Source organism: Penicillium digitatum, chromosome 3 (genome assembly GCF_016767815.1).
Source record: "Penicillium digitatum chromosome 3, complete sequence".
Taxonomy (NCBI): Eukaryota; Fungi; Ascomycota; class Eurotiomycetes; order Eurotiales; family Aspergillaceae; genus Penicillium; species Penicillium digitatum.
Genome location: NC_089386.1, coordinates 2,959,881 through 2,977,830, shown reverse-complemented (window position 1 = coordinate 2,977,830; position 17,950 = coordinate 2,959,881). Strand labels below are relative to the sequence as shown.

At 49.4% G+C, this 17,950-nt stretch overlaps 5 protein-coding genes across 5 annotated transcripts; 4 read left to right on the top strand and 1 right to left on the bottom strand.

The window, feature by feature from the left end:
* Positions 1–5,141: 5,141 nt before the first annotated feature.
* Pdw03_8604 (Aminoglycoside phosphotransferase) lies at positions 5,142–6,086 on the top strand (the record flags this gene model as incomplete). The annotated part of the gene is made up of 1 exon (XM_014678263.1): positions 5,142–6,086. The coding sequence occupies one exon, from the start codon at positions 5,142–5,144 to the stop codon at positions 6,084–6,086; it is 945 nt and encodes a 314-aa protein (XP_014533749.1).
* A 3,848-nt stretch (positions 6,087–9,934) lies between these two features.
* Pdw03_8603 (putative snRNP and snoRNP protein) lies at positions 9,935–10,422 on the top strand (the record flags this gene model as incomplete). The annotated part of the gene is made up of 3 exons (XM_014678262.1): positions 9,935–10,039; positions 10,090–10,209; positions 10,267–10,422. The coding sequence occupies 3 exons, from the start codon at positions 9,935–9,937 to the stop codon at positions 10,420–10,422; spliced, it is 381 nt and encodes a 126-aa protein (XP_014533748.1).
* Positions 10,423–10,671: 249 nt separating this feature from the next.
* On the top strand, positions 10,672–13,506 carry Pdw03_8602 (Extracellular endoglucanase/cellulase, putative; the record flags this gene model as incomplete). Its single annotated transcript, XM_014678261.2, has 10 exons — positions 10,672–10,790; positions 10,860–10,919; positions 11,002–11,066; positions 11,144–11,232; positions 11,374–11,431; positions 11,579–12,066; positions 12,130–12,194; positions 12,258–12,355; positions 12,419–13,278; positions 13,414–13,506. 10 exons carry the CDS (start codon positions 10,672–10,674, stop codon positions 13,504–13,506), a joined length of 1,995 nt encoding a protein of 664 aa, XP_014533747.2.
* Positions 13,507–14,119: 613 nt separating this feature from the next.
* Pdw03_8601 (Cytochrome P450 family protein, putative) lies at positions 14,120–15,750 on the bottom strand (the record flags this gene model as incomplete). The annotated part of the gene is made up of 2 exons (XM_014678260.1): positions 14,120–15,280; positions 15,346–15,750. 2 exons carry the CDS (start codon positions 15,748–15,750, stop codon positions 14,120–14,122), a joined length of 1,566 nt encoding a protein of 521 aa, XP_014533746.1.
* Positions 15,751–17,434: 1,684 nt separating this feature from the next.
* On the top strand, positions 17,435–17,786 carry Pdw03_8600 (uncharacterized protein; the record flags this gene model as incomplete). The annotated part of the gene is made up of 2 exons (XM_066102009.1): positions 17,435–17,510; positions 17,584–17,786. The coding sequence occupies 2 exons, from the start codon at positions 17,435–17,437 to the stop codon at positions 17,784–17,786; spliced, it is 279 nt and encodes a 92-aa protein (XP_065957092.1).
* Positions 17,787–17,950: the final 164 nt, after the last annotated feature.

Sequence of the window (17,950 nt, the reverse complement as noted above, 5' to 3'; positions counted from 1 at the left end):
AGTAGAGAAAACAGCCATTACACATTTCGCTCCCAAGGCTGGCAAAGTTGACCAGGAGCCTTTCATCATCAAGGGACAAACCGTTGAACCCAAAGGCTATGTCAAGATTCTTGGTATCATAATGGATACGAGACTCAAATACAAGAAACACATCGCGAGAGCAGCATCCAAGGGCCTGGAGGAAGCGATGGAGCTTCGACGACTCTGCGGTCTATCCCCAGCACCGGCGCGGCAGCTCTTCACAGCCACCATGGCCCCGGCGGTGGAGTATGCCTCCAATTTCTGGATGCACGCTTTCAAGAATAAGATCATCGGGCCGATCAACAGAGTGCAGAGGGTAGGAGCGCAAGGGATTGTCGGGATATTCCTCACAGTTGCGACCAGCGTAGCGGAAGCGGAGGCTCACATCGCCACGGTGCAACGCCGGCTCTGGAGACGAGCTGCGAAGATGTGGACGGACATGCACACTTTACCGGTGACCAATCCTCTCCGCAGGAGTACAGCTCAGATCAACAAATTCAGAGGATACCAACTTTCGCGATTGTACCAGGTCGCAGACGCGCTGAAAAGCATCGAGATGGAATCCCTGGAGACCATCAATCCATTCACATTGGCACCATGGGAGGAACGTGTGCAGGGCGATGGTCAGGATTTACCAGAGACACAGACCGAAGCGAGCGGGGTTATGCGGATCGCGGTCAGCAGTTCGGCGCGGAATAAGACAGTAGCATTTGGCGTGGCGGTTGAGAAGCGGCCACTCGGTACCGAAAACCGAGGCTGAAGACCTTTTCCGTCACACTGGGCGCAAGAGCAGAACCCATACTCTGGGGTATTGGCAGAAATGGCACACGCACTGAACACGCTGCGGGGATTGAAACGGTGTAGGGTCACGCTGCTTACCAGCAACAAGGCGGCGGTACTCACGCTGAAGAATCCCCGACAGCAGTCAGGCCAGGAACACATCTGCCAGATTTACAAGTTGATCCAAAGACTCCGGAGACACGAAAAATGGATCTACATCCGCTGGGTTTCGACCAGCGAGCATGACCAATTGTTGGGCCTGGCGAAAGAGCAGACCAAAGCCGCGACACAAGAGGATGCTATCCCTCAAGCACAAGTTCCCAGAATGAAGTCAGTCACCCTGAATATCGTACGGTCTTAAGCAGTGACCAACAAGGGCTTGCCGGAGAACGTAGGCAGACATTCCATACGAGTCGATGCAGCGCTTCCAGGGAAACACACCCGACAGCTATATGATCGATGATATTGGAAAGAAGCAAGCGTGCTAGCCCAGCTCCGGACCGACATGGCGAGACTCAATGGATACCGCTATCTAATCAACGTTGCAGAAACGGATCAATGCGCGCGTGGGCAAGCCCAGAGAGACCATAGAGCACTTCCTCTTTCGATGTCAGCGGTGGACCACACACCGAACGGACATGCTGCAATGTACACACACTCACCGAGGCAACATATCCTTTTTCCTGGGCGGAAAATCGCATTTGGATGACCAGAACTGGATGCCGAATCTGGAAGTAGTGCGAGCCACCGTACGGTCTTCATTCGCCACGGGGCAACTCGACGCCGCCTAACTGCGTCCACCAACACAAGTCAACCCTACCCCACGCCAATTCCAATCTAACCCCCACCAACTCCCTTGTGCCAGAGACGGTAGACGCGCTTCAATTGCCGAGGATAGGATGTTGAAAACTTGGAGAAACGCCTTCGAGCAAGTATACTCACTAAACACTAACCCACAAGGACCCGCTTAAATATTGACATCTGAGATGACATACACTGAATAGAATTTTGTATGGGCCGCAAGGAGAGATAGCATTAGCTAAGGCGTGTATATATAGATCTGTGATAGTTGCCCTTTCGGTTGTGAGACAAAATTTGCTCTACCCGCATCTGTGCTCAGTGGGCTTGCAATGTTGCTGGAGAAAGTCCAGCCGCCAACAGAAAGCAGGACTTTTAGTTTACGGTTCTTCTGTTTAAGTAGAAAAAGCTGCTTCACACATCCATAAACGTTGTTCTCAATGCCGCTCCAAGGATCGCTGGGGTAATGCTTTTCAACATCAGCCCAGGAATCTGACATGTAGATCTCTCCCGTATCTGCGCGCACGTTGGCGAATGCATACAAGACATGCGTTAACCTCTCGGCTGAAAGTTCTTGGGGATTGAAATTTCGACCGTATATAGACTTGGTTTGGAATTCAAGTTAGTTTCGAGACGTGAATGGATGGTTACATAGAATATGAACAAACCCAGTTTACGAAGTATGCAACAGAACGGTATCCACCTATTGTCTCTCGAACCTGCAGTTTTATCTAATGGCTATCCCATGCATAATATTGAGCCCTACTATCCCCCTGAGAAGCATCTCACCGCTTTGCATTACCACCAGGTCAATGTCTACCCATCCAAACAGGAGTCAGATGGACCAGCACCTCTATATTTCTACCATTGACGCGGAGCCACTTCATCGCTATCGACAAGGCGGTTACCACCCAGTCACTTTGGGGAAATGCTTGAAAGCTGGAAGGTATAAGGTGTTACATAGACTAGGGTTGGGAGGCTACTCGACAGTTTGGGCAGCGAGAGATCAAAGGTTGCACAAGCTGGTGTGGCTCGCGGTAGTTCTAGCTAACGGAAAGGCTGCTTGTTTACAGGGAACAGACGTATGGTGCTGTCAAGATTTCTCTTGCAGAAACTGAATATAATGGGGACACGCGAGAGCTCCAAACTTTGAAAGTGCTTGCATCTCATCACCCGCATCCGAAACATACGGTACAACTACTCGATGACTTCGATCTAAAAGGCCCAAATGGATCTCATAAATGCCTAGTTTATGAGCTTCTAGGTCCCAACGTTCCAGATATAATTGATGCAAATTTTCCAGATGGAAGACTTTCTGGCAAGCTCGCCAAAATCATTACAAAGCGATATTTGATCGGACTCGATAGTTTGCACCAACGAAATATTGGGCATGGAGGTATATCACTTTCTTGGAAATACTTTGGACAGTGCTCACCTGGTATAGATCTGCCCATACCCCCAATTTGGCCTTCGCTATGCCTTACATAGACGATTTAACAGAAGAGGGGTTTATTGAGATGCTAGGAAAACCAGAAGTTGGCTATGTCCAAAAACGCGATGGGAAATGCCTGGAAGCCGGCGTGCCCGAATATGTCGTGAAACCTGCCTCATACGAAAATCACTCTTGGAATCTGGCTCTGGATGTCAAAATAATCGACTTCGGAGAGTCATTCTTGCACACTGCTCCCCCTGAAACACTACATACACTTTTATCTCTTCGGGCACCGGAAGTTATATCTCAAGATCACATTGATTATCGTGTTGATTTGTGAAGCATGGGTTGCATGGTGGGTGAAATCATACTCCGGTAATTCATAAAATCCCAAGCTAATAGGTTGGCAGCTCTTTGAACTGTTCGTGGGCCAGCCACCTTTCAACACATTGTTGATAACGCCCACAATCCTTGTTGGCCAAATGCGAGAGATGGCAACTGATAAACTACCTGAATGATGGCAGGATAAATGGAATACGATGAACACAGGGGACGTCACGGCCACAGAAAGCACCGGGCCCAACTTGCAGGAATGGCTGGAAGAAGTATACTTTGATGGCCCGCTGAGCCCCGATCTCACACGAGAGGACATAGTGAGGCTGGGACAGATCGTTGGAAGATTATTGCATTTTGAGCCGTCTGCAAGAGCGTCAGCGAGACAAGTTCTTGATGACCCTTGGTTTAATGAGTGACCCCATGACAAATAGTCTTTACACCATGAAGGCGCGTGTGAAATTTGTCTTCATTCAATTGTACTGTACATACCTAGCAATTTTCTGAGACTTCTTCGATTTTCAACCCTGCGTGCCGAAAATGACCTCTAGCACTCTCTTCCTTTGCACCGACCACATCAATGCACCATTGAAGAAAGGCATCAAAGCCTTGATCAGTGTCTACTTCATAATAACCCCAGTTGCGTTTAATAAAGGCTTTGAGCTCAGCGAAAAACTCTTCAATCGGATTCAAGTCCGGCGAGTAGGGTGGCAGATAGACCAATTTTACCCCTGCATCCACACACATCTGCGTCATCCGCTCTGAATCATGAAACGAGCCGTTGTCCATAATCAGAACGGATATAGGTTCGGGCCATCTTCCGCAGTGCTGAAGAAGCTGCGCTATGAAGTCCTCGAACACGGTGGCATCTGTGGACCCGCGGAAGACACGCGAGAAAACGATTCCATCCTGGGAATATGCAGGCAGTATCTGATATCGCTGGTCGCGGTGAAATTGTGATACTTGCATAGGAGACACACCAAGCGGTGACCAGCATGTGCGCCTGAACCCAACCCTTTTATTACATCCAGATTCATCTACGTAAACCAGCTGATATGACTGAAAATCCGATAAATGATGCAGATACCATTCTCGCAAATCGGCATTTCGCTCCCTCGCTTGCTACCGAGTGCTCTCTTTAGACCAACCTTTGGCAACAAGGGCTCGTCTGATGCTGGAGGTTGTGACTATGGTGCGGAATTCATCACAGAGGAAAATAGCCATCTCATCGAGATATAAACCGGGCTTTTCAGACAGGTGTTCGCAGAGGGCTTCGATCATCAGTGGTGTTACAGTCCGTTTCCGTCCTATTCGAGTTGGGGGTGCATGCACACTTCCAAATTGCCGCAAGTTTGCGCGAATAATTATAATCGTAGCCTGGCTGCATTCTGCTTCTTCGGCCATTTTGCTCCAAGACTGGCCCATTCCTTCTGTCGTATCGATATTGGGACTGATATGATTGGCCTCATGGCGAGGGCACAAGAATATTAATATGACACCCTTCTTCCAGTACCCCTTGTCGGGCTTCGATTCTCGATTCTTGATATGGATAGAAAAAAAAGAACACTCTGGAGGTGATCCACTCCCAAGATCCTAGTACCAAACGGAGGACAAGGCCCACCTTATCATGTGATCGTTTGATACACCGCCCACATTTCATGCCGGCATTACAAAGAGTAGCCGTGACGCGCTGTTGCCAGAATCTCTTTTCAACCTTAATCTTCCCTTTAAATATTCGGACTCATCTGATCACTTCAGACACTCATCCATGCTCACAATGAAACCTTGGTTAATACCTTGCTGTGTTATGCCCGATTTTACGTGGCCAGACAACGTCCGGCCGGTCTCTAGCGATCGAATACCATCAACTCCTCGGCCAACGCACCCACGGCTGCGTAAATTTTGGGGGTTTTTCCACAAATATCTGAGACGCTTTTCTCGATCTTATTGCGACTGGGTCGGAATATCGTATGATAATCAGATTGCTCAGCTTCCATTTGGATTGATTTTGAAATGGTCCGATGGCACTCGAATCGAGGAAGTGTTGTCTATGCAAGTTGCACGAAGAGCAGGTCTCCCAGTCCCAAGGGTGATCTGCTATGGCGAGCATACTGACACACCCCATGCACCGGTTTCGATTCTTATGACTCGCGTGCCCGGTGAAGAACTAGGCCAAGTCTTTGAATCCCTCAGTAACGAGGATAAAAATTCAATTCTAAAGGAGCTTAAAGGTTATCTTAACACCATACGAGGGTGGTCAAGCCCCTGGGGTGGGCAAAGAATTTGCTCTCTCCAAGGTACCTCGATAAGCAGTGTCCGCCTTCCCGGTCATTCTGCTGGTCCATTTGAGTCAGAGGTAGAGTTCAACGAATTCCTCATACGCCCTGCTTGGTCGGGTGGCTTCTCATCAGACTCGGAATACAAAGATGCACTCAATCGCGCCAAAATGATGGGAAGCTTGCCTCATCGCGTTGTCTTTACCCACGGAGATTTAAAGCACCATAACATTCTGGTACAAGGGGGCAAGATCACCGGGTTCTTGGATTGGGAATCGGCAGGCTGGTATCCTGAATATTGGGACTTCACTACTGCTTTGAGGTTCACTCGGGAGGACTTTTGGTGGTACAGCTTTGTGATCAAACTCGGTGGAGACTCATATTTAGCAGAGATGGATTGTGAGAAGGCGCTGACTTCTCTGACCGGCGCTTCTTACTATTGGTAAACCAGTGATGTCTTACTGGCCTTTTTTAGATTCGTGCTTTTAGTTCAATTACGTCCACCGACCATATTTCGAATCGCGTTACGCGAAAGTACCAGTATATTGCTGCAAAGCCTGCTGGGAACACCTCAAAGACATAGTCCTCTCTCTGTTTAACCGATGCCTCGCCCTCTGCCACATCCCCCTAGCCTGGAAGGTCGCGGAGGTGGCTATGATACCCAAGGTCGGCAAGAAGGATAAGTCCTCCGTGCGCTCCTGGAGACCGATCGCCCTCCTATCCTGTCTCTCTAAGGGACTAGAACGAATCGTCGCGAAAAGAATTGCCTGGACTGCCCGCACCCACGGCGTCCTCAGCCCCCAGCATGCGGGGGCTCTACCCAAACTTTCCGCCACAGACCTAGTCGCCTCCTTCACCCACGATGCCGAAATGGCACTCTCACAGAACAAGCAAGTCACCCTAGTCACGATGATGGGCGAGCAGGGCTGGCCACGAGAACTACTACTTCTTGTGGACAGCTTTCTCACCGGACGCAAAGCCCGCGTCCGGCTCGAAGGCTCAACCACCCCTGAGTACAACGTGGTCTGCGGAACCCCCCAAGGCTCCCCATTATCACCAGTACTATATATGCTCTACCTAGCCGAACTCCTCAATCTGGACCAAACGCTCCGATTCGGGTATGCCGACGACCTGTCAGGGTGCGGGCTGGCAGGACGGTATGAAAGGAGATGACTGGTAGGAACAGGTCGTAACAGATCAGATTCCCATTGACAGGTACAGGCAGGGGCAGGCTATTATACAAGACGTAGCTCGAAGAGCCACAACAGGATCTAGAACTGAAGTTCAGATAAACAGGTTCGAGATCACGTGCCGTGATCTTCCTCTAACTAAGCATCACGGTTCGCACCGTGACATTTGGCAAGCTTTCAAAACCTGGTTTATCGCTGAATTGAGTGGACTTGGCGGGCTTCGGGATCTTTGACGAAGTAATGCTTTGATTGAGGATGCTTGTTTCAATAATTGAATGTGATTTGTTGGTGTTTTTGGCTCCCATTCACTACCTCGACTAGAAAGTCGATATTGACCTTTTGTCCGTGGATAAGTCGATGGAATGAATAGTTTTTCAAGCCATCGAAGGCCAATTTCATCAGAGGTCCATCCATTAGGACTGACTTCAAAGCGCCAATCATTTGGAAGATTGTCGAACCAAGATTCAATCAATACTTTGCCTTTGAAAATAATGCATGGAGGTAGTGCCCAACCTGAAGCATTTGTACATTCAATTGCAGTCACCCATTCGCGATTTCCAGGTTGTAAAAGTGATCGCCGACCGTAGTATTCAGATCTCGTAATGACTTTAGCAGTTGCGGTTAATCCCATTGCAAAACCAGTCTCATCGAAGTTATAAATGTCATCGTTGTCAATGCCGTATTGAAGAATCGTTTTTTGAACAAGTGTAAACCATTCACCAATGATTTTTGGATCTTCACATTTAGCACGTTCGTAATTCTAACGTCTGGAGAATCTCGAGGATAGATTGGGATGTCGTTTAATGTAATTAGTGACCCAATTTTTGCCGACTGTAGATGGTGGGTTGATTCCGCGATGCGGACGTAGAACATTCGCCATTTCTTGCACCATTGAAGCTCGTGGAGCTGAACCACGAGCGTCCATGGAGAATATCCATTTCTGAAGAGATTCCTCTTCAGTATCGGTCAATTAATGAGAGCTGGCGCGAGAAATCGCGCGGTGTTGTATACCATTCAGGCGGGTAGAAAGGGTGGATCTTGGGACGTTAAAACGGCGCGCCACTTCACGAATTGAAGAGATTTCTTGATTCTTAAAAGCCTGGATAGCTAGTAGGATCCTACCCTCCTGCTCTATTGAGTTTCGAGAGGATTGAGTACGAATAGGTGGCATGGTGGGTGGTTGAACTAACTAATTCATGGACGTGTTATGGTTGGGGTGGCCAGCTCGCTTGGGAATTACGTTATGTAATCCATCAGGAGTGGCGGCCTGATTTGTCTCCGGGATTACAGTCCAAAACCGGCCACTCCACGTGACAATCAAGCTTCAAGCCAACCGAACACAACTTGAGGAACCCGTAGACAAAACAAGTAGGCGGTCGTTTTCTGCCCGGAGCGGTGGTTACAATGGACTTTAAGGGTTTTCCTGTTGCCCTTCGGGGCATATGGTCAAATGAAAATATACAGAGAAGATTAGCATGGCCCCTGCACTAAGGATGACACGCTCAATCAAAGAGAAGCTACCTATTTTTTTTTCCCTTAGAGAGTCTTTGTTAGACTCACAGAGTGGGCCTTTTTTTGAATAGTTTTTGTGAATGTTACGCTTTTTGGAAGTCACATGGGCACGTGTCGAGGTTCGAAACCTGTGTCACGCGAACGTAGTTTATCCAGATCAGCGAGATCCCCTCGGTAGCCTCAGACTCTGTGCCTCATTAGATCTGCAAAGAGGGAAGAAAGATGACCAAGAAGCATTAGGTGCCAATTTACTATATCCTCCCCAGGAACCTGTCCAGATTGTTGCATGATGGCATTTGCTTTTCGAAATACTCGCTCCTCTACCAGATAGATACTGACTTGCTCAAAACAAGACTCGTCGGCCGCTTGTACAGCCTCGTGATGTCTTTTAAGTAGGCCTTTACAAATTGTGAAGATATTAAAAATTATATCATTTGCGCAAGAGACTTCTCTATGGTCAATTTTTGACAAGAAAAGTTGGCCACGTTTGCGGGCTTTCGACGTCTTTTTGGGTTAGCCTTTCCAGATATCTTTAATTTGCACAAGTCATTTCCCCCTTTGTAATATTCAGGGGATATTCTGTATGGGCAACACGATATGGTTTTGGTAGTCTTTTTGGAAGTCTTTGTAGAAGTCTTTCTGTAGATACAGTGATGCAGCAAAAGTGTCAACACCTAAGATTCACTACGAGGCTATTACAGCCTAGTTGCCATGCTGAAATTACCCGGCTGAATCGAAGATGATCTCAAAATTCAATAGCAGATCTTTGATAGGTGCTTCCGACATTTTGGGCGCCTTGTAGCACAACTTGGGCGAGCTTTTGGTAGGCGGCAGGGCATAGAAACGGCGATATAATATGTGGGTCTCAAGGAACTTGTCAATCCTTTTTCTGCGTCATTGTGTTTTGTCCCACTTGCCGGTTTCATTGTTAAAAAGCGGGAAAAAAGGGGGATAGAGGCTTTATTAATGAAATGGACTTGTCGATGCATGATCTTGGATCGTCTTTTTGCTCGACGTACCGGGCTGAATCGATCGAGATACGGAGTCATGTACGGAGTAGATATAGTGGTATAACCCACTCATTTCTAACTGTAGATGAATCAGAGTATGAAACATGCTGTTGGCGAGTCCACTTAGTTACATAGTACGTTTTGACATGTATGGAGTATTCCGAACAAAATACAGACCTCGGATCTGATGCGTTGGCGGGGTCAGACCCTTCGTGTATTCTTCTGGTATTGCTTCATGAAATCGCACAAGTTTTGATAAATCCACAATAGACTGACTCTTGAGCCTCTAGGGCTTTAAAAACTTGTCATCAAGACTTCCTCTTTTCAAGGTAAAGGTGGCGAACCTGGATGCCGAAGGGTGACCAATAGATTGAAAGCGGTAAGCAGCGTCTGGCAGAAAATGTGCAAATTCAGTAGGCGGTGTGCGCAAACGGTCTGTTCAGAAAATTTCTTACGATCGCCTTCAACACAATCTTAATCTACATACCTCTCATTTTCCGTCGCAATTACACGGCCGTGATCCACCGAGTGAGCCATTTCTTAAGATTTGGTGTCTTTTATTTTCCAACTACAACATAAACAATGGCTGAAGATACTAGCGCCGCTTGGCCCATCGCTGATGAGGCTCTTGCCCAGAGCCTCCTCGATCTTGTGCAGCAGGCCGCTCACTATCGCCAACTGAAGAAGGTTTCAAACACCTCCACCGTTTTCTAAGGCTAAGCTAACCGTCCTCTAAGGGCGCCAACGAGTGCACCAAGTCCCTTAACCGGGGTACTAGTGAACTTGTCATCATGGCCGCCGATACTAGCCCCCTCGCTATTGTCCTTCACTTGCCGCTTTTGGCCGAGGACAAGAACGTGAGTTTAATCCCCTGGACCCTTAATCTGAGAAGCTAGACTCATCAAGTAAATTAGGTTCCCTACGTTTACGTTCCCAGCAAGATGGCTCTCGGCCGTGCTACTGGTGTTTCCCGCCCCGTGATTGCTGCCTCTATCACTACCAATGAGGCCAGTGATCTGACTGCTCAGATCCGCGCCATCAAGAACCAGGTCGAGCGTCTCATGATCTAAGATGTCCATCTTAGACATGGTCGGGAGGGGAGGACTGGATCCCGACCCTCTGATTTTGGGAATGGTTACAATTGCAGATCACACTAGAATTAGCCAATATGATAATCAAATTGGAACCTCTAGTCCAATTTAATTGCAAGCAAGTCCAAACCAAATCAATTTTAGTGGCAGAATGTGTGTTGTAATTATTCCGTTGGATAATCCGGTACAACACATTCCCAAGGCCGAAGGCGGGGTTATCCTGAAAACATGCTATTCTCTTGGCATTGGAAATTTCCATCAACATCTCTTGACTGCTTTGATTCTACGAAAGGAGAGATCATTGCACACCTTGGTGTGTCTGAGCATACCACATGCAATTTTCAAAAGTACCAGATTATCTCCTGAACTCCTATCATTCACAAATTAAGTCCGGGACTAATCAGAATTGTGGATAGTCGCGGCATTGACTTCGATAGGAGGTTCCCTGTTTTTCAGGTTTACAAAGGACCTTCCGGGTTCAGATTGGGAAATTATGACGAGGGGGAGAGGGGAGAACCAACGGTTATGAAGCTAAAAGCCACATGTTGTTTCATCTAGAGCATTTCTCATTAACCCGGCTCTTCGATTTCGGCCACTACACCCAAGACGGGTTAGCCGATTCCGTAAGTGTATCAGAACAATTTCTTTTAGATTACACCCTTTTCGAGAACGAGACCCGTCCAAACTAACAAAATGGAAGCTGAACCGACTTGGACTCCCTTTAATGAATTTATCTCCACATGCAATTCAGCCACGGAGCTAAGCGTTGGCTCATTTCCGACATATTGGGTAGACTATGGAAAACATGGGGCTATACACAATCATGGGCCCCGTTCTAGGTCGCTCGTGCCTGAACTAGTGGCCTTTGGGTAATTATACCGTTTTTCCGGCCCCTTCTGTTAGTGGAGAGATCCGCTGTCTATCCCGTAGAAGGGGCTCCTGCAGTCAGGGTTAGCGTTTCCCGGTATCCCGGTCATAATTGAGCCGAGTGAGTTTCCAAGTGGCTCTCTATGAGATATCCCAAACAGGGAATCCACTCTTTCTTTTGGTTGCCTCCTAGTCTCTAACCCGTAGACCAAGCGCTATTTGACGCCTCCGAGCAGGGTCATGGCTATATAACTGACGGCCCCCGCAGGTTTCACTCTTGCTTTGTGCATACTTTCTTTTCATTCAAACTTCAAGACTGGTCTCTTGATTTCCATTCATTTTGCTCCGTACTTCGGTTCCATCACATTCTTTCCGTCAAACTCGACACTCACTCTTTTTTTTAAACATCATTTTACAATGAAGTTCACAAACATTGTTCTGGCCGCCAGCGCCGCCAGCGTGGCTTGCGCGTACCCCCGAGACAGAAACGTTGTTCCCTCCAAGCAGAGTGCTGAGATCAAGAAGCGTGCTGCCAATGGATTCACTTGGGTCGGTGTCAGCGAGTCCGGTGCCGAATTCGGCAGCAACATCCCCGGTACTTTGGGCCAAGACTACGCCTGGCCCAAGACTTCCCAGATTCAGATCCTGAGAGATGCCGGCATGAACATTTTCCGTGTACCCTTCTTGATGGAGCGCCTGGTGCCTACCAGCATTACTGGCGCCCCGGATGCCACTTACCTGGCTGACCTCAAGTCTGTACGTGATAAATCGGTTGTGGCTACTGATTCTCCCCCGAGGTCTAACAATTCCCTTCTATAGACCATCAAGTTCATTACCGACAGCGGTGCCTACGCCGTCCTTGACCCCCACAACTACGGAAGATAGTACGTGTACCAAATTGAGAATTCCCCACCCTGATTGGATTGATACTTATGCTCGATACACAGCCATGGCAACATCATCAGCTCGACCTCCGATTTCAAGGCCTTCTGGACTACCGTTGCTACCGAGTTCGCCTCCAACGAGAAGGTTATTTTCGACACCAGTAAGTTGAAACCTCATCGTACGAATCACACTATTAAACAATCTACTAACTTCATCCCCTTAGACAACGAGTACCACGATCTTGACCAGACTCTCGTCCTGGACCTGAACCAGGCCGCCATTGACGCCATCCGTGCCGCTGGTGCCACCAGCCAGTACATCTTCGTCGAGGGTAACGCATGGACCGGCGCCTGGTCCTGGACCGACCACAACGACAACCTCAAGGCCCTTACCGACTCTGAGGACAAGATCGTCTACGAGATGCACCAGTACCTTGATGGCGACAGCTCTGGCACTTCCGAGTCCTGCGCCAGCCCCACCATTGGCAAGGAGCGTCTCCAGTCCGCCACCGCCTGGTTGCAGGAGAACAACAAGAGGGGTTTCATCGGCGAGTTCGCCGGTGGTGTCAACGCCGACTGCCAGGCTGCCGTTGAGGGCATGCTCGCCTACATGTCCGAGAACAGCGACGTCTGGATGGGTGCCGAGTGGTGGTCCGCCGGTCCTATGTGGGGATCTTACATGTACAACTTGGAGCCCAGCAACGGCCCTGCGTACGCTTCCTACCTCCCCATCCTCGAGAAGTACTTCGTCGACAGCGTTGCCTCTATCATTTCCCCCTCTTCCTCTTCTTCATCCGGCTCCAAGGCTGCCGCCAAGCCTTCTACCACTGCCGCCGGCGTCGAGATCACCTCCATCCCCAGCAGCAACGTCCAGGCCTTCAGCTCCGTGATTGAGCCTTCCAGCGCGACTGTCTCCGCTTCTGCCGAGGTTTCCGTCGCTGTTGCTCCCGTTGTCTCCTCCGCCACTACTGCCGCCCCGACTACCCTTGTCACTGTCACTGCCACTGCCAAGCCCCACACTGCCAAGCCCTCTAATGCCAAGCCTTACACTGCTAAACCCTACACTGCCAAGCCCTTCACTCAGGTACCTACCGCCAGCCCCTCTGCCCGCCCCTCTGCCCGCCCCTCTCACAGTCCCTCCCCCAAGCCCTCCCCCAAGCCCTCCCCCCAACCCTCTCCCAAACCCTATGCTGGAGCCGTTGCTAAGCACTACTACCAGTGTGGTGGCATCAACTGGACCGGCCCTACTGTCTGCGAGGCCGGTACCACCTGCGTCAAGCAGAACCCATTCTACTACCAGTGTGTCAACTAAAGGGTGATCCTTTGTTGATCAAGCCAAAAGGGGAGACCTATTCATAGTTGGCTTGTTGTGAGCGTTTCTTTCAGTGTAGACTGTTATCTGCACTGTTCTCAAACTTTACTTTTCTTTCTTCTCGATTTACTTCGATTACACTATAAATTCGATTCGAATGTTTCACAAGTATTTTTGTGCACGTAATTTTTCCCGGATTTGATGTAGAGATGAATGGAATTGGTTTCTTGGTTTTTTTTTTTTCCTAGGAGCAACTGTCTGTTTGCATGAACGGTCTATTTCAGTAGGTGTCTTGTTTTGATCTGCTCGATTTGTTGTGCTCGTGGCAAGTGCCGACGAATCAATCTGGCCTCCGATTAGGATATGTGCACTCATCTCAGATTCATTGCCCAGCAAATTCAATTCAATTTAACATTCTCATCGCCATAGGCACTTCTGCTCGGAAAAAAAAACAGACCCAAATTAACGCATTGAAGCAGATCTTCGTGCTAGCTGGGAAAATCCAGCAAGACGCCAAGAGCTGCAGAAAGAAAATACAAGCATCGCTCACCATGCCTAGAACTCAAAGTCGTCTAGGAATAGATCAAAAAACAACACAACCAAGCTAGCCACCTCAAGCATCCGCAGCCAGGTGCAAACGCACAGTAACCAAATCAGCAGGCGCGCTAGTCAGAGTAAGACCATACCGAAGTTTCTGATCAGGATAAGCATTCTCAATCTGGTCGAAGCGCTGCAAAAGCCTCACGATAACGTAACCGGCCTCGGTAAGCGCAAACTGCTGCCCAATACAGATTCGTGGCCCACCATTAAAGGGAATATATTCCCAACCAGGCCTCCGACGACTCCATCGATCAGGCTTGAACTGGTCAGCGTCAGGACCCCACAGGTCCTTGCGACGCTGCATAACATGCGTCGTGTAGATCACCGACTGGCCCCTGCGGATGTAGACCGGGTCCTGGCCGTCCGGACCGCCGCCGCGCGGGATGGTCGTGTCGCGGGTTGCGCTGCGACGGTTGAAAGGGACGACTGGGTACAGACGGAGCACTTCGTTCATTACGTGCTGCAGGTACTCGCAGGATTTCAGGGTGGCGAAGGTGATGTTCTGGGGGTTGGAGTAGGTGCCGAAGGTGGAAATGATTGTTTCGCGGAGTTTGGTGAAGACTTCTGGGTTGCGGGCGAGCATGAGTGTTGTCCAGCTTAGGAGGGAGGCTGTTGTGTCGCGGCCCGCGAGGAGGATGTTGAGGAGTTGAGAGCGGAGCTCGATTGGGTCACGGGTCACTTCGAGGAGGGCTTCAAGGAAGACGTAGGAGGACTTTTTGTTAGGAGACGCAATTTTTTCGGCTTGGGAGGCTGTGAGCGCGTTGGAGACGACTTTGTCGACAAAGGAGTGGACTTGCTTGTCGGAGAATTTGGTTTCCTTGTTCTCGGCGAGGAAGGCGAGGCCCTCAAAGCGACTTCGCTGCGCGCAGACCCATTGCGACTGGTCGAAGTAGTTGGCGAAGGAGTCTTCGGGTCTGTTCAGGCCGGTTAGAGCGCCGAGTTGGCTCTCGACGCTTTCGCCAAAGAGGAATTCTGTGGCGGAGTCGATGGTCAAGCGGAAGAAGATGGATTGGATGTCGGTGATGGCGGTCCATCCGTTGGCCACGACGGGCAGAGCCTGCATGGCCTTCTGTACATGCTCTTCTTCCAAATCCAGTTGACTGATCTGCTCGCGAGTGAACTGAGGCCGAAGCAGGCCACGAGATCGGCTCCACTCCTCTCCATCGGCGGTGAACTATTTACAGTCAATACCCGGAATAGGAGACGGAGAATAAAAAGGAGGTATGGCAGGCGACTTACAATACCAGTGCCTAGTAGTGGATGCAAACTAAGACGACGGATAGAACCAAGCTCAAAGTCCTTGAACTGTGTAGCCAGAATAGCCTGAATGTTCTTCGGGTCAATCGTGAAAATGTGGGTGCGACCGAGGTTCCTAATGGAGAATGTAGTGACATAGCGGTTCTCCTGGTCGCTAATGACCTTGACCCGCTTCTCGGCCAACTCAGGTACCAATTTGGCCTTGTCTGCCGCTAGAGCCTGTTTCAGGTTGTCAATTCCCAAAGGATCCTTGCACGGGTACATTGGCACGCTGCCACAACCCAAGCTCTTAGCATTACGTGAGTGTTGCCATGAGTTGAATACCACACGAAGGACCTGCAGCACGATGGCTGCGGCCGCAAAACCCACGACGAACGACAGAGTCATGGTCCTGTCTTGGGAGAGGGTTTGGATTTTCGAAGGAATGCAAGCAGTTAAGGTGGTCTTATACCAATGCAGGTGCCTCGGCTCAAGTCTAAGTGGGGAAAGCCTCCACAAGGACCACCCATGACCGTCACACAGCTACGGGGGCCAAGAGTCGTTGGCGGATGTCATGTTTGATCGGCATTTCGGATTTCACACTGTACCTTCTACACTCTGGATCTCAGGGTTATGTTAGACTTGAATATATGGAGTCGCTGTGTTCTGTATGCTTCATGTGGTCTTCTCCGTTTCCTACAACATCTTGTCAGGTCAACCTCCAGTCCCAGGTTCCGAATGTATCACCGAGGTCCTAGTTGGACAAGGCGTGGGACAAGAGAAGCCACCTGTGCATGTAGAAGAAAAAACCGGGTTTCCTGACATCGAACTGCGAATGGGCACCACTTGGATTCAGAAATTCACAACTTCCAAAGTTTCAAACTTTGTACTTTGCATGTGCATAAGTACGTGCTGTACAAGTTGCAGCAGTTCGCATTAGCGTGTTTGACTAGACCGAGGCTATTTCCAAAGATGAGTGATCAACTTTTTTTTTGTCATCAACTTCAATATTAACGTCAGCTCGGTTCCCCCTAATCCCGACAATTGAATTTGCCCCCCCCCCCCCCCCCCCACATTGCAGATGCAAAGAATCGGGATGGACATGTTATCGTCAAGATCCTACCTGGAAATGTCACAAGAACAAGAAGCAAAAATATCACTAAACTCCAGTGAGATCAATCGAAGACCAAGTGGACCCCAAGCATCGGGGATCGACCAACCGACCAATGAAAACTCGGATCCTTCCGTGAAAAGAGGTCGGCCGAGAGCAGAGGCCAAAGATGCTTCTGCCATTGAGGTAGATCCCTGCGATAGGAAGATCCGAACATAGTTGACCAGTTCCTCAGGAACGCCGTCTGTAGATCCGACGGGCGCAACGCACCTATCGTCTCAAAAAGGAAACCACCATCCAGAACCTCAGATCTCGCGTCCATCTACTCGAGCAGACAATAGAGAAAGTAGCAAATCTCCTAGATGGAGCCTACTGCGACTCAGTCGTCCACCTCAACGAAGATCCAACTCTTCAGCCAAGCGTGGACTATCTCGCTCGCACACGAGAACTCATTCTAGCAGAATTTTGAAAAAAAAAAGCCGGGGATCACCTCCGAAAACCAAGATCTCCAAGCAGCGCAGACCGACCATTCATCGAGAGACTAGGACACATTCGGCGACAGAGTGCCACCCACGTATTCCCAGAAGAAGAACCCCCCAATATCCCCTCTTCATACCCAATCTACAACCGCGCCCGCTCTCGATTGATCCACCGCATCCTCCCAAAAACAATCTACACCTACAGCCACCAGGAATCACACCTACCGCTGGCTAACAGATCCACGCAGCGATCCCGTCCTCCGAACCCGTGGTTTTGGACTCGTCCCCTGCGTCCATGACATGGCAGGCATAAGACGCAGTTTCCGACGCACGCTGCAATCCGAGATCGGGAGTGGGCTTGAACCTGCCCAGATGCCGTTCTCCACGCTCGGTGGGGAGGGGCCGGCGGTGAGGTTTGGTGCTCCTAAAGCTATGCTTGGGGCATTGGATTGATTTTTGTCGGGAGATTATTTCTAGTCTCTCTGCTTCGTCTGTCGGAATCATGTTGAGAAGATGGAGTCGCAAGTCTCAACCTCGTTGTACAACATATACTCTGGATGTGGAGTGCTTCGTTGACTGTGGGTCAACCGTCGAAACGGTTGCTCCTTCTGTTTCTTCAGGCTGTCAGCATCACTGACATCAAAGACTCAGTCCTCCTCGCAAACCCCAGAACTCCAAGCCGCACACTAGGCTTCCAAGTATGGGATGTAGATGCCGCATTGAAATCAGCGATCTCCCGTCGACTGGCAACTAGCCCGTCCTACTATGAATCTATGATCTACTCCACGAGCCACCACAATGATCATCTACAGTTCTCAAAGCGAGTCAACTCGACTACAAGAATTCGAAATTGAAATCCATTCCTGGCATTCTTCTGGGGGTATAGCGTAGAAACATCCAGTACAGCAAAAAGGAAAGTCCATCACATCACATCACATCCATCACATCACATAATCGCGTCACATGAAAGACCGCCGAGGCCACGCGGTAGATGATGAGTCCCGTCTAGCAAGAATCC